This window comes from Falco cherrug, chromosome 5 (genome assembly GCF_023634085.1).
Source record: "Falco cherrug isolate bFalChe1 chromosome 5, bFalChe1.pri, whole genome shotgun sequence".
NCBI classification, from domain to species: Eukaryota; Metazoa; Chordata; class Aves; order Falconiformes; family Falconidae; genus Falco; species Falco cherrug.
The window spans coordinates 10,482,045-10,504,389 of record NC_073701.1 but is presented as its reverse complement, the minus strand read 5'-3'; the positions used below and the strand labels follow the sequence as shown (position 1 = coordinate 10,504,389).

The following is a 22,345-nucleotide window of genomic DNA, read 5'->3' as shown; positions in this document are numbered from 1 at the left end:
TCAAGTGTGATTTAAAGCAGCCTGGTCATGATCTCACCTAATTGTGTGGCTAATGGCTCCAGAATAGGTCCTTGTGATCAAAATGTCTGGAAACATGAGGTCATGACATCAAAAGGCCAGGTCGATAGTGAAAGTATGGCTTTCAGGTGCCGTTGGCTTCAAAGCTCAGCAGTAAAATAAAGGCGAAATCTGTATTTGGGGACCTTCATGGAAAGCATTACCATTTGCTGTTCATCAGAGGTACCAAAGCAGTTAATGATTTTATATATATATATATATAATAAATTATCCAGCTCATGAATGTAATAAGTTTCAGGAAAAATAAATTTTTTGCTACAGAGGTTAGTTAAAATAATTAAGCTAGGAATGTCATTGCTGAGCTCAGCAATAACCTGCATAGAACTGCATGGACCTACAGCGGCAGTGAATGGCTGACTTTCCCAGGAAATTTTCTGTTATCCTTATATTGCTTGATTTTTTTACACCACATCTGTGCTTGCTTTGTCATTCTGCCATCTGCTGTAACAAAATACAGGCAAAGCATTTCAGAAAACAACCCCTCCACACTTTAAAATGCTCCAATCCAGAGCACAGCCTTTTACTTCTCACAAGCTGTAGTGCTTATTATCCTCTCCTCCTCCTCTTCCTCCTCCTCCTCCTCCTCCTTCCTCAGCCCCCCTACCACATGCATGATGAATTATATACTCGTACCAAGCGTGGAGAATACAGAATCCCATTGATTTTGCCACAATGTTTCTATTAAATGAAATGAATGGCTATGTGCTTTACTTCTCTGTGCAAATCTGTTTGCTGAAAGGTCAGAAATAGCAGGTCATTATCATAAAATTTTTAATTTTGGAACTCCCAATCAGATTTGTTTTCTGTTTGGTATTGTCTGCAGATACACAATGTATAGCCGAGAGAAAGACTCTGATTGCTAAATCATCGAAATAACAGAGTACGAGCAGAGTGGTTTTGAGCACACACTCTGTATAGTCCAGTCAAAGTTTCTTCCTGGTGCAGCCGCACAAATCTCTTGGTAGCAGTAAACTCGCTGCACAGACTTCATTCCTGAACACATGTTCAAAGGTGATAAAATAAATGCAGATGGTTTCCCAAAACCTCAGTGGAGCATTTTTTACTGTTACTAAATGGACTGTAAAAAAACTAGGGAAAAAGTGGAGAAAATACAGTTTGACAGAGACAGGCAGTTTCAGAATAGCATTTGGTCGTTTGGGAGAAAAGCTAAATAAAATGTGTGTTTATAATGATCTATTGGCAAAACAATATTGACAGAGCATCTAAGCTGCCTAATGGGAGTGAGTTTTAGAATGTTTAAATTAAACTAGTGTTGCGAGCTGAATATTTTGCTAAATTACTTAACACACATACAAAGAAGTTGGATAGGAACTATGAATTCATTGTGCTATGACCAAAGTTGACAATAAAACCACCCCCAGCTACAGTGAAAACAGAATTAGGCCTTAACAAATTTATTACAGGCTTTGTTTACAAACTTGTTACAAAATTATACAGCATCTAATGTGTACACAGGATTTACAAGAACGCGTAACTGATGTGTGCAATTGCTCCGCTCTCTGGTTGAGATCTGCAGGTTTTTCTTCACCCAGGGCCCAATCCAGCTTCCACTGGAGAAGGTGAGAATTTTTCCATTGACTTTAGTGGAAAGTGGATCAGATCCAGAGGGTAACACTTCCGTTCATTGTTATACTGGGGTGGGAAAGAGGCAGCCAATCTAATAACCTTATGCACCATGCTTCTTTCTCATTTAATGTGTTTCAGATGACAGGCGTTGTACTTACTCTGATACTTTTTTGCTGGCTGATTATAAAGTACCTGCTGCATTGGTAAAGTTGAAAGTCAAAGGCCAGTTCCTCTGCTGAATTTACAGTGGAAAATACCAAATTTGTTTTCTTTGAACCTATAAGGAATGAACCTCCCTTGGTCTTCAGTGAGCAGAAACAAAGACATTAGGATCAACTCTGATGTTGTTCACATTACTGTAAACCTACGTTTTCTCAGCCATCATCAATAGAATTCCTCTGGATTTACAATGATGTTAACAAGTGTGGCATACACACTGTAGGAACAAGGTAGTTCCCAATTAATGTGATTTAACCAAGCTGAGTCAGTCTTCTTACTGACTTCCTCTTGTACAGAGATAGACCTATCCACCATACTGAAGCACGGAGATCTCTAGTTAATGATCCATGGCAATACTGCTCTCAATTACTCACAGTATCTGAAAATGATCTCTATTTGTGAATTCAGGGTGCTAAAGCAGGCTTTTAGCTTGCAAAAAAATTCAGTGGGGCAGGGTTCCAAAAAGTATGCTTGTCCCACAAGCAGAAAAATTTAGTTTAAACAAAAATTTCCCTACTAGTAAAGCTAGCAAAAGCTCTGTAAAGATAAAAAAAATACAAATGTTTGCCCAGGGAGGAGAATGCTGGAAAAATGCTAGTCAGATCTACCAGATACTGAGTTCCTTGCTACATTACATCTTTTCTTCCCTTTAAACAGTTGCCTTGGTATTGAACCTCTGAAGTTATTACTGCTTGAAACAAAATCAGGATTTAGTACTGTGAGGTGATGGTATATCTTGTGTGATAAATACCTTGGCCTCATGTTGAAAACTGGCTGGGTTCTCAAGACTTTTGCTTGTGGCCTCCCCTGCAGAATTATATCTATATGCTCCAGCCTGGCTCTCAGAGGCACTGCTATTCCTGTGCTTGGCCTCATGAGTGACCTCTCCAGTTCTCCGGTGGTTTTATGATGGTAACACTCTCTGTAAGGGACTAGGGGACACCATGCAATTTTCTGCCTTTGATGACCTGTTGCAGATTTGAGGTTGGTTCTCCAGTAGTGAAATCTGTATGAACAAAAGCATCCTGCACCCATGGTTTTGAGTGATCTCATTTTCATTTGTGATGCTGAACATGCTACAACAGTGAAAGCTGTAGTGTAAAAACCTAAGACTACTACAGCTGTAATGCTCTTTGAATGGCTGGTGATTCTCATCCCTGACTGTGTTAAGGTCTAGCTAGACACATATGCAGTCCAACCTTAATTCTGTTGATAGCCATGGCAAGACTCTCGTTTACTTTTATGGAAGCGGGATCCCATCCAGGGCATCATACGGCTAATATATAATAGACCATCTCTTCAAGCAGTGAAATTATTACTGTCCCCAGTGGAGCTGCATGACAATACAAGGAAGAGTTTGAGGTATATATATGCTAGTACATTTGTCTGTCCTAAGTAACAACTCACCTGTATAACTGAAGAACTTCATTATAACTATGGACTACCAGGATTTTAGTCACCATACTGCTCAAAAAGCTCTATTATTTCACATGCCTATGAAAGGTGCCAGGTTTGTTGAGCAGTTCAACATTATTTTTTCTTTCTGTGAAAAATGAAGAATGGATTGCTGAGGAGAAGAACGGCTTCACATGGGTGTGTGGCTTTGATGTCCATGCCAGGATATCATATCTTTCTTTACCACAATTTGCAAGCCAAGGGCTCTTTAAAGGTTAAGACACCATCAGCTTTGTTTCTAATTTAAAAGCTCAGACATAGAGGAATGATCCAACAATGCAAGCAGAAATAATTGATTGTGTGAGGAGGAAGAGGCTGATCACAATAAATAGTAAATTCTGAATAAATCATCTTTTATGTATTATATTAACGATCCATTTAGATTGGTTCTTGGCTTCAGTAAGTTTCTGCTACAGATATTTCAGATTGTTTTCATATTTTTTCTACAACGCACTGGCAGCATTAAAAACAGTTGCAAAACAAATGTTCTTCAAAAACATAAACGAAAGTTGCTGGAATATTAGCAGTCATTCTGAAATGCTAACAGAGGGAAAATGGTCATTTCACTGGCAACGCTGTCATAATACACAGAAATTGTTATTTTATGCCTGCTTACATCATTTGCAGGCTGTAACACATATTTTGGTCCATTATATTTTTGGCTGTGAGGAGTCAACACTGCATCCAATTAAATGTGAATGTATAGAATGGGGAATATAAATATGTACACAACTCTTGACATTGATCTGATTTTTAACAAGTTTACTAAATGACAGTCACTGGCTTGACAATACTGAATGAAAAATACTGATTTTACACAGATTTTACAGTAAGGTTATGGTATGCTGCCGACAAGCAGTGTCACAAACATAGTCTAAAAAACCCCGAAGTTGCCCACAGCAGAGGCACACACCCTTTGCTCTTGTTTATTGAGAGAGAAAGCTTATATACTGTAGGTTTGCTGAAGTTTAATAAATAAGGTCAACTTATAATATATAAAACAATATAAACATTTATATGCTACATGCATATCATATAATTTAAAGTAATAATTTATATAGCAAAGAGATGCAGATTTATGTTCTTCCTATTTTCCTTGACAACGCACACACACAGGAGGTGTCTATTCTTATCCATCTCCAGCCTACCAGTTTATTGTTTTCTGAAGTCAGTGCTCTAACATAAGTTTGGGATGTCTTGCATTGGGAGTTCCAGTGCTTGTCGTCGATTCCGCGGCAGCCGTTTTTTACAGGCTTGGCTTCTTTACACCTCGTTTCATAAAAGTATTGCTTAACTGGAGAGTTGCCTGTTTTAATTTCTCCCAGAACAGTTACCTGGTGTCCTCTAATGTCGATCGCAGATGATTTGTCCGTGACCCATAAACTTTCACTGTCACAAACGGAATATTCCCCTCGGTGGCTCTTGTGCTCTGCATACCTTTTCCGCCGAGAGGTTCTGTTCACCACCACTGAATTTCCAATATAATCCTCCATGAGGTACAGCGGCGGTGGTTCCAGCGGCGTGTTGTCACTCAAGAGGACGCGGGGAGAGTTGTAGCGTCTCTGCTGCCTTAAGAGGTCTCTATCCATTGAGATAACTGGCTGGAAGTCTGATTTCACATTTTCATCTCCATCCATGTCTTGCTGAGTGTCTGCTTTCTGCACCGTGTTTTGATAGTTTTCCTTAATATCTACCATCTGCTTAGAAAGCTTGTTTTTCAAAATGTCTGCCTGAATGAGTTTAATGATAAGAGAATTTATTGAATCTTCTGGCAAACTCCTTTGATCCATGTTGGTAGACTGGATGCCACGAAGATAAGTGAGAAATATCACATAAAACAAGATGGACATCACCTTGTTCACCTGTAAGATCTGCAAAGAAACAGAAAGTTAACATTAAAACAATTAAATAAGGAAGATTACTAGAAGCAGTAAACACAAAAATTTGGGTTTGCTTTTATAAGCATCTGCACTTTATAGATGCAGATAGGCTATGTGTTTCTTTGAAGATACTATTTCATTATACTTTATAATGAGTGCAACTGTTTTCTGACTTTTTTTTCCCCAGTGTTTCATCTGTATTTCATGCACTTTTCAGGATGACCTTACTTTTCCTTTTACCATGCACAGTGTTTTATGCATATGTCAATTTTAGGTCCTTTCTCTACAGAGGTAGGTAGTTCTTGGGTTAGCATGTCCAGGTCTTGGCAGCAGAGAGAGGCCAGGCTCCTTTCACAGAGTCTATTCTAGAGTGGTTTAGTTTCAAAATTGCAAGATTATGCAGAATAGCCATCTCTCTAATGGTATAAAATGAAATTCTGACTTTGCTAAGTCTTGTCAAGTTTTTGAGTTGAGATTTCTTGGATCCATCAAATGGCTTGTGTTGAACTGTACCCTAAAAGCGTCATCATACACTGGGAAATACATACTGTGTTTCAATAGCTCACTCTCTTTCTGGTGCTATAAGGGAAAGTACTCTTGAAGGAAAAGGATGCAGTCCAGCAGCAAAGTGTTTTTTTTAATAAATTTTGAACTTTAGAAAGCAGTGGTGAGGCCTCTGTACTACAAGTGGGAAATTCAGATGGATCCACAGATCATTTTGTACCACTTGTTTTCAGGGTTAGGGCCTAGGGTTTTTTTGTTGCTTTTAATTAAGCGCCTTCATTACATTTGTATAAAGTGAAACAAACCTGACAGTAGTTAAAAATATTCAAAAACAGATGGAGGACACTCCTCCTCCCACATGCCCCCACTCTCCCCACCACCCCAAAAATGGAAGAATCTTGTTCAAAAAGATCAAAATGAACTCAAGATCAAGATTTTGAAAAGTAAATGTAGAAGTGTGTTTATTTTTTCTATTGTACTTTACCATGCACTGCTCTATATGGATTCCTGTAGTGTCTTTGTAATTCTAGCTCCTGAGCATCTTCTAGAAGTTCATTTGTCATTTCTTTTTAAATCTTTCTGTCATCTTGTTTGTGTAGTTGAGAAGTGTGGGCATCCGTTTAAGGAGGTGTGGGGTTTTTTTTTCCTTGTGGATATCTGTATATTTTGCTCTCGCATTTATATACATATATATATAAATAAATAATTTTCAATGTAAAATACAAAATCAAAGAAGCAAGCCACACAATTCAAAACACACCTGTTCTATAAAACTGTTGCACAAGTACTGGATTGAAGGAGAAAATGTTAAACTCATGTCAGAGCACTCTCGTACCGTGAGGTAAGCCCTGGCTGTAGTACTGCCCCAGGTGACTCAGAAAAGTCTTGAACTTGATTCTTCTGCACTGCAAACATGTCCACCATGTGTCAGACCATTAGCACTCTGGGATGAAGGCACAGTTACAGGACATGGAATGGATGGAGTTGGAAGGACCCTCTGGAGATCACTTAGTCCAATCTCACTGCTCAAAGCAGTGGCAGCTAGGGCAGCTTGCACAGGGCTGCACCCAGTCAGTGTTTCAATATCTCCACGGATGGAGACTCCACAACCCCTCTAGGCACCCTGTTGCAGTATTTAACCACCCTCACAGTAAAAAAAAAAAAAAAAAACCCCAAAAAAACAAACAAACCAACAAACAAACAAACAAAAAACCCAAAAAAGCCCCTCATGTTTTGATAGTATCACCTAAATCTCAGTTCGTGCCCATTGCCTCTTGTCCTTTCATGGGACACCCCTGAGAATAGCCTAGTTCCATCTTTTTTACTTTCTCCCATGAGGTATTTCTACACTTTGATAAGATCTCCCTGATCCTTCTCTTCTCCAGCTGAACAGCCCCACCTCTCTCAGCCTCTCCACATATGACAAACACCCCACTCCCTTAATCATCTTCATGGACTTGTCCCTGTAGGTCCATGTCTCTTCTGTACTGGGGAGCCCAGAACTGGACACAGCACTCCATGGAGCCTCACCAGTGCTGAGCTGAGGGGAAGTATCCCATCCCTCAACCTTCTGGTGACACTCTGGGTACTCTGTTTTTCCCAGAAGAAATTGTGGAAATATCATACCTCTTGAACAGAAAATTTCCTACTTCAAAAAAGTCACATTTTCTGTTTAAGAAGGATTTTAAAAAAGGAAAAAGTTTTACTGGAGAATCCTCTACCCACTCTAAGTAAAACTTCTTTTAGCAACAGTGAGTCCCCACTTCATAGTTTGGAACTGCAGCAAAATCAGAGCTACCCTCTGTGGATGTGTGATCTGCCCTTTTATGGACAAGAAATGTGTTTTCTCCATTCTCAGTTTGTCACAGTACGAGTTCACCTAAATCTAGACTGTTGCTTACAGCAATGTTATGCTTTGGAAAAAAAAGGAAAAAAAAATCTAAGATTTTCAGTTACCATACAATTACTGTCATACCTAAATAAATACTAACTTAATGTACATGGCTCTCAGAGCCCAGACCATGCTGTATAAAAAGACCTCTTCCTGTGCAATTTGGTCTTCCCTCAGTAAATTATTTGCTTTTAAAACCAGTAAAAATATTATAAAGCAGATGTAATTCAGCTGATTTCTTGCAGCGCTCAGAAGAGCTAACCCACATGCAGTATGACACACAAGGCCATAGGATGGTGAGCAAAACTCTGACAATGCTTAGCTCAGAAGCTGAAAGCATTATTCATGCCAACATGCAGCTGCATGTAATCACTGGTCTGCTTAGTTTCAAAACTAAGTGGCACTAGCAAAACACACAAGTTGGAGCAGGTGATGAGGTGGGAAGGCTGGAGTTCCTGCAGATTCTCTTTAATGTCATGCTGCACACAAAAAGGAAGGGCTAGGGACCTCAGAATTAGAGCAGTTCAAATAAGCTATTTTTCTTTCCCATGGAGGAACCCCACTAATGCAAAAAATGTTAAAAAGTATTTTTTCTGAACCTAACATGAAACGTCTTGTGGATATGATAGGAAGGGTGTTTAACTACTCTGAAACTTAACTTGTAGTTTGCTTGGGAAATCACTTGCTACAAAAGTAAAAATGTTTCAGAAACAATCTTTACATTTTTCTGAAATGTATCTGAGTGCAAAATTTGGAAAGAAGATGAAAACCCTTGGTAAGATCACAGTTGTCAGGGAGTTTCTCCAAGATTTTCACCTAGGAAGTTCGTAAGTGGTGTGTTCAGAAATTCCAGTCCATGACTTAAAACTGTCAAGCTGTCCATGAAGTCCAGCACCTCAGAATATTCTAGCTAAGAGAAAGGGATGTTACTGGGAAGCCACAGCTGATTTATGGCCTTGGCTCTATTTTGAGTATGAGACACCTTACATGTGTATTAGTTTGTAGGAGTTGACAACATTGCTTTTGATAAATGGCTCTTTGCCAAAATGGAATTTTGTGCCTGTCTAAATTGAAGATAATTTTCAATTTGTACCTTTTTGTGTGTGTCGTTAAATCAATAAAAAGGAGAAGAAAATGCAAAACATTAAAATGTTTACATTTTCATATTTTCAAAGTAAATCATTCTGATGTTTCTGGACATGCTTCAAAAGTTACACAATGCAATTCACAAAACAGAAAAAATGCTTGCTCATATAGCTCAGTGAGTAAGTTATCTACAGAGGAAACTTGCATTCAGGGGCAAGATTTCAACACAGGTATTCTGTCTAAGAGAAGACTGACCTAACTTCCAGGCTCCTGGGGCACAGGCTTGTATGGCCCTTAGCAGAAGTTACTCCAGCACAAGTAGCAATAGCTCCTTCTTCAGCTTTTTGGAGAATAGTATAAAAAAAACCCAATAATTTAATCTTTCACATGAATTTTTCTGTTCTTTCATTAAAAATTCTTAAAATTAAACTTATTCATTTCAGGTAGAAAGATAATTTTGTTCAAGCCAACCTTTTTCTAGTTAGCTGATGATTGTGAGGTCTTTTTGTTGTTCCTCAAGGTTCTTCTTGAAATTTTCCAACTGTAAACCCCTTAAATGTTACATTTTAGCTGTCTTTGTGGACTGTTTGCAGTCAAGTAAGTGTGGTGAATGGTCCTAGAAATGGACACAATACCATTTACACTCCTATGGGCAGTACAGACTAGATTTCTATATTTGGGGCCTGGGTCTGAGTCCCAAATAGGCTTAGGAAAGCATTTCCTTGGTGACCCCAGAATAAGTGCACAGCCCAGTAGCATGCTCCCTAGTCCAGTATCAGCTGAAGTAATTAGATACTAATTGTGCTATGAGTATTAACACTGGTACTTGAGCTCGGTTTCCATTTCCATGGGCTGTCAGGTCAGCTGTGACAGATGTATGACAGCACATGACTTAAATAAGGTCTTCAGTATGCACTGGATATAGACACATCCATTTGAACCCCTATAATCATCTTACCGTGCAGTACCTACTACATACCTGTCCTATAAGCCATGTGGTTTGTAACACAGTTAGTTTACATAGTGTGAATCCAGAAGAACTGATCCAGCACCTTATCTGGATTCACACGAAAAGGTATCCCTTGTTGACCTACCAGCTTATGGCAAACCCATCATTGGCTGGGGACACAATAGTGGCTGGACATAATGGTAGACGACTTGTCTCACTTTGTGCACTGTGCCACAAAGACAGGAGGCAGCTACGGAGGATGGGCATTAGCAGCCTCACATGGTCTTGCTGCTGGGATATCCACCTTGTTTTCTGTGCCTCTCCTTCTGTATCTCCCAATTCCTTTTTTATTCCGTATCTTAGAAGTTCAGCAACAGCTGCTGACATATTCCAGAAAGCTGTTCTTCCTGAGCAGCTGAGAAGCTTTGGACCAGCTCTGCTAGTGTGCTTGCTGTGCTATTCTGTGTACCCTTTGTGATGTCTGGACACATGTTTGATGTTTTGAGCTCTTGCTAGAGGTAATTAAAAAGGGTGCTCTCACATGGCTCTCAAATCGGCCATTAATGGTGCTTGGAAAACACTGCTGTGTGCAATTTGGAAAAGTACTGGACATCAAGGTAGGAAGCCTTTAGTCTCTTTGAGTTCATCCCTTTGCATAGTAGTCCTGCCCCATTATTCAGAGATACTACCCTGGCTTTCAAAAGTGATTGCAAACATGGCAACAGAAGCAAAGAAGACCCTTAAAGGAACAAGGAGTAGAACTGACAATTAGGCATTATGAATGGTCCAGAGGGTTTGTGGGAGCACGTTATCACACCACGGCAGGAAATCCAGCATATCCTGGTAATACAGAGTCAACTGTTAATTTGCACTAAAAATGTTTGACTTAGAGATTGCTGACATTAGTGGCACAGCAGGTAAAAGCAAACACAATAGAAAAAGAAAAGCTCATGCACTGCAAAGTTGTTTGATCTTTCAACTATATGTTAGTTTTACTCTGAATTATTTTTATTCTTGCCTTTCACTGTGATGTTAGCAGGGTATTAATGCTGTCCAATCTAGGTGTCTCAGTGAAGGCCTACAGTTAGGAGAAGTAAATAAGGTTACCCATTGCTTCCATTAATAAATTAAATCCCCAACAGACTCTGGCAAACCACTTTCTGCTCTTTTCAGACTCAACACTTTCCGTAGTGTTCAAAATCTTTTGTTTAGTTTCATTTTGTTTGTGGTGACTTAAAAAAAAAAAAAAAAAAAAAAAAAAAAAGTATTGCTTTATTTTGATCAGTCTCTGAACAGCCTACACAGCTGAAGAGCGAAGTGTCATTTAATATGTTCTGTGAAAATAATGAAATCCTAGTACTGTGAGATACTGCTTAAGTATTTACTTTTAAGTCATTGCTAAGAGGAACTGGAATAGAGGGAAAAGTGACTGGTGAATTTTACATTCAGCATTGTAATACCCGACATGATTTATGTAAGTCAGCTTGAAGTATTTGGCACTTTCTGAAAAATTTAAGAGCAGCTTTTGTTCTTCAGACTGAGCAACGAACGTTCACTTGTGGTGGCTGACAGCTTATTCAGACTTTTGCCAAAGACGACAGTGTAATTATTCTTAGGGCTTGCTAAGCATTGTTTTCACAAACTCACAGAAAGCAACAAGTAGCAGAATGCCCTGTTGATTCCCTCATCCTAATAACTATGTTGAGAAGAAATTCAGCCCTTCTCCTCGGTGCTTAGTGGGACAGTGGAAAGGTACAGAACAAGAAAAATACCACTGCACACTGAATATTCTGGAAGATGGGAGTGTGAAATAACTGGCTTTGAAAATTTGCACTGCATTTCAGAATAGTAATTGACTATCTGTACAATATGTGCCTGTAGAAGGATTTATTAAGGTAGATTGCTGTGGAGTGCTGAATGCCCCAAGAGGCACTATGACCCTCCTGAACATTTCCACTTCTCAAGATATGGAAATTTCAACACATACGGATTGAAACTAAAGCTTTCACAAGCGCCAGACCCACTAAGAAGCCGAAGAATTCAGAGACAAAATCAAGTGGGACTGAGTTGTGGCAGATTTAAGTGTTAACCCTCCCATCCTCAGGGCCAAGCAAACTTTAAGTCAGAGTGAAGGAATTTGAAACTAATGCATTCCTTTTGCAGATGGGCTGGGGAGCGCAGCTACACACCGTATCTGAGGATGAGGCCACCAAAGTTTCTTAATCTCTGCAGCAGGTCAGTTGCTTTTAGTCATGCATTACTCAAGGTCATTTTCAAAAGAGAAGACACATCTGAGCGCTGAGCCCCAATAGCCTCCAGTGAATGGTATATACCTAATCTCTTATGGAAATAGAGTTCAACCTACGGAGCCACTGACATTTCCTTTTCCTCTTTAAATGACTGGCTGAGCAAAGCACAGCAAGGCAGCTGTTCACTCAAGTATGAAAAGCTCATCTGCACTTTGGACCAATCTGCAATACTATTTCTGATTATCACTGTGACCATGACCCTACTAGCCATTGAGGAAAGCTTTCCCAACTGGTGACATCTTTCTGAGGGACAGTTTTGTGATAATACATGTGCTGCGAGGAGCTATCTGCTTTCTGATCAATTAAATGTGCTGTGTAGAGCTGCAGCGATATTGGACACAGCTGATTGCAAGGGCAAGTGTGTATATATTTGATCTTTCCAGAAATGTATCTTTTCGGAGGTCAAAATGTGATCGCCTTACATATACCTGCCCATTTCCAAGTGAAAGGTCAGGAGCAGTTCCTCAGTGCTTACCTCACTACTTGGAACAGCAGCTGCTTCTCACACCTTGTGCAAAGTTAATTCTGTTAGGTTTTGGCCCTGCACCTTCCTCCCCCGCCACCGACATCGTCTGGAGTTCAGGGCACTCGAGACCCCCCTGGAGGCGTTTGACACTCCCCAGCATCCTCTAGCAATCCCACCGAGGGACCTGACTATTAATAATGTCTGGTACATTATCAACTGTACTAGCTACATCCCCAGGTCTATAATCAACTCCAGAAGTAGGCAGGCTTTTCTCAGGCACAGATAGATCTTGTTCTGTTTTGATTCCTCTCCTCACTGACATTTTTGTGACATGTTATTTACACCTGTTTGTCTTTGCCCTAATTGCTATGGTATAGTTTTGCATTAACCAGTTGACTAATTAATCTGTGTATTGAGAAGATCAGAACAAGACTTTGGGGCTAGGATTCCGATTTCTCTGATTTGTTGGAAGAGTTTGGTCAGGTCCAAAAATCTGTTCTTTACTTCCTACATCCGCAAAGTAAGGAACTTGATGGAATGACGTTGGGGTTTTATTAGCCTGTATACATATCCTGACATCCTTTGCTTTCTCCTTCAAAGATCTGGTTGTTTTAGCCCTACTGAGAGCAACAATAAAGATTTCCTCTCTCCACACAAGGCACAATAGCATTCCAGTATGATACCCTGCATGCTGCAAGGGAGATGCCTGTCTGTTTTGAGAGTAACAAGGAATCATAACAAATATATCTCCATAAATGTTCTTGGTGTAAATCATCCTCTGTTTTCTTTTACCATTCTCACGTCACTTACAGTTGAGCACTCCATAAGCTTTTCTCTTAGTTAATACTTTCAAAGTAGGAGGACTGCCATTGTTCCCATTTTAAAGAGCAGAAACTGGAATACCGAAGTCAGATATGTTTGCAAGGTCATACAGATACTCTGTTGCAAGTTGGGGTTTTCATGTTGAAATAGATCAGGAAAGTCTATCTGTAATGCTGCATGGAAGTCTGGCTGATGAATGACAAGCATGAAGAGCAAGGAAATAAAACCAATGCCATCTGAGATGAGCAATCAGCCACATCTCAGTCATGACAAAGAATTAAAGCCGTTGTTGGGTAAACAATTTCCACAAAAGCTGAAGTATTTCTACATATCATTTACAGCTTAGCTCTGAAAACTGCCCAAAGTAACAAGAAATATAAAGGTCATATCCTTAGCTAAATTAATGAATTCCAATGACTTGACTAGACATGTGCTAACTGTACAAAACCAGAAGATTTGCCCAAAGCTTTGTACTTGCCTTGTTTTGTTTTGTTTTTTGGAAGTCATTTGCAAACAGAAGAATAGAAAGCACTGGAACTAATTCAGGGTAGTGGATAATTTAAGCTGATAAACTGTTTGTGTGTTAGTTAATCTTTTCATTTCTCTTTGTTAATAGCGGCAAGGCCAAGCAGCAAACAAATTAAATTTGCAGCTGAATTTGGAGGGGATGCAAACAGCAGTGAGCAAAGAGAAATACAGTCTCTGCTGGGGAGATGGAGACATAAAATATTGGCAGAATATTACAAAATGAAAGTCAAAGTAGGAATTACAAGCTAGCTGCTAGGGGAATAGTGGTATTGTGCAATGATATACAGACAGGAAAAGGAATTCAGAAAGGAATAATACCTGATCAGACTCAGGAAAGATCTAGAACTTTGGAAAAACACAGTATTTAATAAATGCAAATGCTGAGGCATTACACTGCAGAGCTAGGAAGGACCTGCCACTTTTTGCAGCACAGCAGAAAAATTGGGAGAGCTGCTTGAAAGTTGGAAGGTATTGTACGAAAAGAAAATTAGGAAAGAGCAACAAAAATGAGTAGAAAGGTTGTATAACTGAGCTTTGAGGAAATTGCCTTGAATATGCAAGCCTTTGGTATGAGCTGACAGAACGGGCATGGCAGAAAACCCAGTGCAAAGATCTGGAAAGCGTAAGCATTGGTGAAAGAGAGCATTCACTTTAGGATGGGGCAAAGGAGTGCAATCAGGAAAAATGAGATTAAACTAAGGAAAGGGAAGTTAGGCTGATCATCAAAAGCAGTTCTCAAGTTCTGCAAGATGTTTGTAACAAACCCAAAGCCACACCAAAGAAGCCTGGTTTCATGTTTCCTTGCAGCCCTGAAACTCCATCTAAGTCTTTTTTTAAAACAGTTTGAAGATCCATTAACCTTTCAAGTCAACCTGGACCTACTTTGGCTCAGCCAGGGCAGATTACTTGTTTTCTATTAAAGTCAGGCAATAGTTGCAGTTCCTCTTATTTTCGTCAGAGAGATGCTTTAAGGGCTTAAGCTATCCATAATTAAAGTTGAGAGCAGTCTTCCAGATGAAACTCACTTCTTTCACCTCCCCACAATTCTGGGGGGGAGGTCAAGCCAGGTCTCTGGATATATTAAAGGCATGACTATATTCGGTGTAACCTTCTAGAAAGAGCAAGGGAAGCCTTGAAAATGGTTAAGGTGAAGTGGTCTACATTTATAACAGACTGCTCTCATCTTTCTATGTTTAAATGCCAGGGGTGGGTTTTGTTTAGCTTGGTAGCAGGAGGAGAAAGGAAAGCACCTCTCAGATTATCAGAATTTTGTCCCTAACCTGCTAGGCAGAGATAGAGCAGCCTTCTAAAAACCCTGTAATGTGGGACTGTCTGACATGGTTTTATACTTACACTCCCACAGGAGAACTCATTTTGTAGGAAAAAAAAATGTAAAAAAAAATAATAATTTTAAACTGATATTTTTTGGGTTTTCTGATGTTAGGAAACTCAAGAGAAAAGCTGTTTCAAATGGTGAATTTCAAGATCATTCTTTTGCTGGATTTTAAATTGCAAACAAAAAGCTTTCTGTTTTGTTTTAGTTTAGAAACTGAAAATTTCTTCTTCCATATTTTTTAATACTTTCCAATTTCTTTTTTCTTTTATGAAATCAAGCAAGCCAACAGAAGAAAATAAGAGTTATAGTGTCAAAAATGTTAGTCTCAGCATGAAAAATTCTTAAACCTAGTTTATGGCTACAGACAGAACACAGACCCACAAGGAAACAGAGATACAGCAATAGGGAATTCTAGGTCAAAATGAAATGAGCTTTTGTTTGGTTAGAATAAAAAAAAAAATCCTGAAGTTAACCTGAGATATTTCTGTTGGGGGAAAAAACATTTCTTTGATTGATTTTCTGACAGCTCTGTTGTCAGCACTGAATACGGATATTTGCCTTGAGAGCAGAAATGGTGGTCAGCTCCATGCCTCTGACAAAGCTCAGTCAAATTTTCAGGGTACCATTTACTTAGAAGGAACAGCACTGCGGCTTGAGAGTTTCTCCCAAGCGATGGGTAGGAGCCTTGCTGTCCCTCCACACACAGCACACTGCCACCCCGGCCGTGCTCCAGGGGACTGGGGCTGTGGCGAGCCATGGCGCAAGAGGCTTGGTGGGCAAGCCCCGTTTCATTCCATCCAAAACTGCACCTGTGTTTGCTTTGTAAAAGCCCATGACTCCGGGTTTCTTTAAAGCTCTACAGAAACACATCCCTGGCCACTTCATGAATCAAAGTTTGCTTTCTGAATTGCCTCTCCCTGTTCCTCAAAGGTTCATGGGCCTCCACATAGAAAAGCCTTGTTAGACTTGCAAGTGCAAAGTATCTGATGTAGAGTTCTTGAGCAGGACTCCAGGACTGATCCAAATACCTTAAAACCACCAGTAGGACCTCCCTGAATTCAGCATGAATTGGACAAAACTTTTGCACAGTAAAGGGTGCGGAGGAATGACAATGTGATTAAAGACAGTCGATGTTTGATCATTATTTTCTCGTACATGTAGCATGCAACTGAATTGTTTTCATCAGGAACACAGTGATACCATTGCAGTGTGTAATTAATACCTTTCCCACGGTCTTTGCACAGGTGCAGTAGCTTGCTCACAACCAGCATAAAATTGTATTTTTAAAGTCATTCTCAGAGAAAATGAGTCTTGTATTTCTGATAAAATACAGGTAAATGTTTTTTTTGGGGAAATGTAAGGTTAGAAGTTAATTTCCTTGCAAAAAATGTAAGCTTTTAGATTAAAAAGAGCTTTTATGCCTAAAAATTTGTATATTCTGACAAGCTAAATAATCTGGCCTAATATCAAACATCACCTCTCCCACCAACCTTGCTCAGTTTTGCACTGTGAAACCGTGACGGCTCTCCTAGAACTGCTCCCCGTCGCACAGTGAGTTCTCTCAACCCTTCTCATGGAGAAGAGCTCACAAATGCAATGTGTGCCCATGAAAGACTTATGCTTTTTCCCATGGCATCTGAATCTTTAAAAGAGCCATTGCCCATTTAGAGAAAAAAGTAATTCTACTAATTGGCATTACTTTATAGCAAATTGTTTACATGCAGGCCTGTCCTGAGGGTAAAGGCTGTTCCAGTAAATCTAGCTACTCTGCATTTTTTTTCCTTGTAAAAATTTGCCTGAAGTGGAACTTTGTTTGTGAGTCCCCTAGTTCATCAATGTTCATGTGGCTAAAATTTCCAGTATGCAATTCTTGAAACATGGAAGTTTTCTAATTTTAACTTTCATTAACACTTTTCTGTGAGTTCAACTATATTTAGGGGTTAATGCTCGAGGATGGTGAGAGTATTCTGGTCCCAGCCTAGCAGACTGTATGATTTTCATGCTTGTGACTTGCCTCACTGCAATGTAGATTGCTCACACATGAAGCTCATGGCTGAGTGCTCTGCTAAACTGCATCCAAATTGTCTGCTAATTTGCAGAATTGAGCCTTCCCTTCCAAAGTCAAAGCACGATCTCTGTTCTACTATCGCGCTAATGCAGGCTCTGCACCTCTGCCAGGTCCAAACCTCATCTGAAAACTGCCAAGTTTTTTGGAAACCACGGTGTTTTTTCTTATCTTTCTATCCAGATGCCATTTTGCTGTTGTTACACAATGCCTTCCCCCTCCACCTTGCCAAAAATCTTTGAAAGAAGAACTTTAGAACTGGGAGTACTTTAACACATGCTGTCTCTCGCCAGGCATATGATCCTCAGATATTTGATAGAAAAGCAAGTTTTAAACTGGTCATTGGAAGGAAACAAAAGACATGTACAGCAGCTGGCTGTGAGTCTCCTTATACAGTCAATAACTAGTATGTCTTTTTAGAAAATTTGTTCTTACTGAAGAAATTCTAGTTATGGAAAATTTTATCTATAGAAGGGCAGGAATAAAGTAACTGTCTTGTTATGGGAGCTACGAATAGAAACAGTAGGGTTTTTTTAACAGACTTTTGTTCACCTCTTGTCATATGCAGACTTTATGCATTTCATGGAAGAACCCTACCGATATCTGAGATATCTGATCACCACAAATGTTAGTTACATCATTGGATAATTCACTCACAGGCTAGACGCAAGCTATGGAGATGATGCAGCAGGAGTTTACTCCTTTTGTAAGAGATCAGGTGTTCATTGCTATTAGAAGCAAGAAATCATGTTTAAACACACAGCCCTCACTGGAAGAGCCAATGCTGTGAGTGCATGAGAGCTAGCAGAGAGTGAGGGAAGGCTGCTGGCAGTCTTGCTGCAGGCACGGCAATGCTGTAGCATTAAGCTTTTTTTCATAATTAAAAATAGCTTTGGTGACCAAGTGATTTTGGTGTTGTTTTGCAGTTTGGAAACTAAAGCCCAGACAGGTTATGTGACTTTTCCAAGGTTATGCAACTTTTCCAAGGTTACGCAAGCCCAATGTCAAGTGGGCATTCAGACCTTCCTCTCATGAGGTCTAGGCTGTGGTTGGTTCTACCCACTGGACCAGCCTTTTCCTTCAGGTTCTTCACTCTGTCAGCCCCAACCATAGTCTATTGAGTCAGATGGCCAAAATCAGAAGTACTTCCATGCCCTATTTCTTCTTTTTGAAGTGGTAGAAAAGGGAAACAGTCCTTACTCTAGTGAAGTCAGAAGTAACTGGGAAGCAAGCAGAGGGAGGGAAAAGGATGTGGAAAACATTGCCAAAGGTGTCCATAGCTGGCTCAGGCAGAAGATCTCAGGTGCCTTGAGGAATTAAGAATAACTTGGAATCAGCCTTATAAAAGGAGCAGGCCAATGTAAATCGGCTGTAACAGTTCAGTAGTTTTCCCCAGGAACTAACAAAGCAATCAAGGGAGAGATTTTTAATTCTGCACATAGGAAAAGCCTGGTCCTAGACTTCAATTTACACAGTAGAAATCCCTGATTAAAAAGGAGCCAAATGTTGTTGTGCTTCAGGAAGTGGGAGAATTAGGGATGCTTACTTTGGACGACAGTGTAACTTTACAGTGTAGCCTATAGAAGGGGAGATGCACAGCTGCATCTCCCCAGGAGCAGAGTACAAATATATTGTGAGTCAGTCACAGTTCCTCCCCATCTTCCCTCCACCACCACACACTCCCTTTGCTCTGCTACATGAGTCAATTACTTCATTTTTTTTCTTTTTTTCTTTTTTTCTTTTCATTTTTTTTTCGTGGAGCAGTTTACTCTCCCATGCTCCCAGCCAGCTACTTTGGCTAGCAAGGAAGTGGAGCGGGGTGAAGCTTGGGGTCTCTGCACTTCTGTCATCTTAACACCCTCTCTCCACCCACTTCCCCTCAGCAGGGAGTATTGGGTGAGCAGCCCGTACTCTCCTTGCTGCAGGCAGAGGCATTGAGCAAGCTGAACTTGAACAGTTGTGGGAGCAAAGCTGGTGTGAGAGGGGAGGACACTTCTCCCTACTATGCTCCTGTCTGACTAGGTACTGGCCCTGGCAATGTGTGGTGAGTTTAACCTAGCAAGTGTATTCTGTACAGATTCTGAGATACAGACCCATGTTAAAATGATACAGGACATTTAGCAGCACTGGAAAATGGGGGTGTATGTTCCCTGAAACCTGTGAAAGACCAGCATCTTCATAACCTGATCTCTGTTACTAGAAAATATGGAAGGAAGCCCACTGCAAAAAAGCAAAACAAAGCAATCACATCCTTAGGAACTTTGGGGAGAAAAACACATGGGGAAACTTTACTGAATGTGAGAGGTCAGTCAACATCTTGGGACAATTGGATGTAAAGGGGATAAGTTCTCAGGCCTTTTTGACAATAGGAACACCAAGAGCTTTACTGCGCTACAAGCGGGAGTAAAGGGCTTTTCCAGTTGAAGGCAACTTTTCCTGTGCCTGGTACTGATGGGAAGACAACACATACTCAGAAAGTATCTCCTGTGTCATCCCAGAAAAAGGCAAAAGCACACACATACCTCTTTTCTGTCCCATGCTCCCATCATCTCACCCTAAACCTACATCTCTGGGCTGAAAGCACATCAAGCCTTAGAAAGGTCTTCCTTGACCATGTCACGAAGGCCTTTTTCTTGTTAGCATACATATGGGGGTACAGTTTGTGATTTCAAACTTTAAGTGTAGCTTCAATTAAAATATAGGTGAGTTGAAAGCAGAAGAGAACATGGCAGGTGTTGACCAGGGGATTTGGGCTATGGGACTCAATGTGCAGAGGTTGGATTTTCAAGCAAAATACTGTGCTAGAGTTATTTAGAAAAGATAAGACACATATTTTGGGACTGTTAAAATGAAGGAAAATTACAAAGAACATTTATTTCCATTTTAAATTATTAAATGGTATTATGCTTGGAGACAATTGTGTATATGCAACTCTTAAAAATTAAAGCTTGAGGCCAAATTCTGCTTTTGGTCATGCAGAAGGCAGGTGACTGTAGACTGAGTTGCATGTAACTGAGGTCATAATCTGGCATAATGTCTGAGCTGGCTCAGTTTTCTATTAAGCTAATGTCAGTACTGGTAAGTTGTTATGAGGAAATCCAATAGGGAATGGGTCAGGTGTTAATGCACGCAATCAACATGATTCCAAATAAATTGGAGGAATTTAAGAAATTATGTTGCTTCTTCCTGTTAAGTTGCTTGTTTAGACTTAAAATAACTCTATTGACTTGAGTCCTGCTACTCAGATTTACCTTGGTACAAGTTAGAAGAAAATGCAACTCTCTGTTTAGATCTTTCCATGTCAGATCTCTAACAAAAGTGAAGAAAGGAAGTACATGGAAATTTCTGAACAACAAGATGGTAAAACAAACTATCTTGTCCTTTTTTCTGTGTTCTGTGAACAAACTGAAACTAAGATCATAATTTCTCTGAATTCTTTTCTTTCCCTCAAATTCAAAGAAAATATCAGTCTATGCTGTGAAACTTGGAGTCATCTGTTTTACTGGTTCAGATAGTCTACAGCTATGTGAAAGTTAGAAAATAACATTACTGCAAGAAAGAAGGCTAGTTTGTCTACACTCTAAAATGAAAGAAATACCTTAAAATGCAAGTATCATTCCACAAAAGTATATTGTAATTTCACTGCCTTCTTCCTAGCCTGATTTTTTTGGCAGTGGAAAAGAGAGTTTTATTCACAGTATAAAGACAACGGTCTCTCAGGTTTCTTTTATTTGTTTCTAACTGAAAAGAAATTTTCATATTACAATAACATTTTAGGTTGAAGTCTGAAATCTAAGTTCTGGCTTAATTTTCAACATTTTCCTTCTATTTCGGTTCCAAAACCCCTAAGTTGTGTTAAGGGATTTAAACCCCTTGCATCACTGTGGGTTAACTTTAAATCTTTCCAGTGTGCACACTGAAGGAAAGTACCCATCTTGCTTATCTGTGCTGAGATGTCTAAATTATATACTTGGTGTTAGATGAGGTGCACAACTATGAACTGTCCATCCTGAGGCTGTGATTGAAATCTGGTTTCTCCTACAGGCTGAAAGGGTTCAGGTGAGAGGCTGCAATTTTGGCCTTTTTTTGGCTTTTCTCTTTTTCTGTTTAGTTTAGTCCTTCCATCTGTCTTAAAACATTGCATAACAGGTTGGTGCTCGATGTACAGTAATCAAAAAACCACTGTACCCCTTCAGCCTAATGTGTAATACAGGAGACAGTATCTGAGATACCTAGCAGGGAGGCTGAGTAAGAGCTTGTTCAAGAAACTGAAGTATAACAGGATAGGACCAGCAGCACTACCACAAATTGTCCCATGGCTTGTTCTGGTGATTGCTGGCTGGTGTCTAATTCTAGACAGACTAAGCCATGAGAACATTTTCAGTACATGAAGTTTTTCCAGATATGTAAAAAGAAGTGAAGTGCTCATTTTGTACTAAAAAAAATCTTCTGTCATAAAACTCCTAGTGAAAGCAAAGGAGAATACAAAAAAATGAAGATTTTAAACCATTATGCATTGAAAAAAGATACATAGCCATTAACATTTTATTAGCTCTTTTCCTTTGTGTTCTGGGAAGGCAAAATTGCAGTCCTTCTAATGAAAACAAAACAAACAGAATCCCACAAACACCGCAGTTAGGAAAGAGGAATGAAGGAGAAGTAATGCTTATCATAATTGCCCTTCAGAACACAGATAATGGTTGACTGCACTAAATAAATACATAAATAGGAATTGTATTCTTTCCATGGTTGGAAATTTCCTTATGCTGTTCCCTGTCGTTTTCATACTTGAAAGCATTCGTGCTCCTTGCTTTAGTTACTCTTTAGGGTAACATGTTCCATATGTCACATAGCCTTTGTATGAAATGGTTTAGACTAAATTCTCCTTTCATCCCTGTGACCTAATTTTAAGGTCTTACTGCTGTGGAGGACTAATCTGGATCAGTTTGATCAGACTCTTCTATTTTATAAATGTCATTTAACTCACCACAACTTTTTTCCCTTTTCCATAACAATAATCCCAACCAAGTCTTTCTTTGTAAGTGTTGCTATTATAAACTCCCTTAAATTCTACATCTAATTGAACAGTGCTCTCTGACTCAGGTCATTATTATACTCCTTGCTTTCATTCAAGTGAATTTTTAAAGTAATGCAACACAGAAGCTTATTA

At 39.6% G+C, this 22,345-nt stretch overlaps 1 protein-coding gene across 1 annotated transcript in view; it reads right to left on the bottom strand.

Moving 5' to 3' along the window:
* Window positions 1-1,477: 1,477 nt before the first annotated feature.
* Window positions 1,478-22,345, bottom strand: part of NTF3 (neurotrophin 3) — a 54,894-nt gene continuing 34,026 nt past the window's right edge. Inside the window, exon 2 of the mRNA XM_005446022.3 lies at window positions 1,478-5,210. Within this exon, the coding sequence (XP_005446079.1) occupies window positions 4,416-5,210 (795 nt within the window). The 3' untranslated portion in view covers window positions 1,478-4,415. The remainder of the gene's footprint in view (window positions 5,211-22,345) is intronic.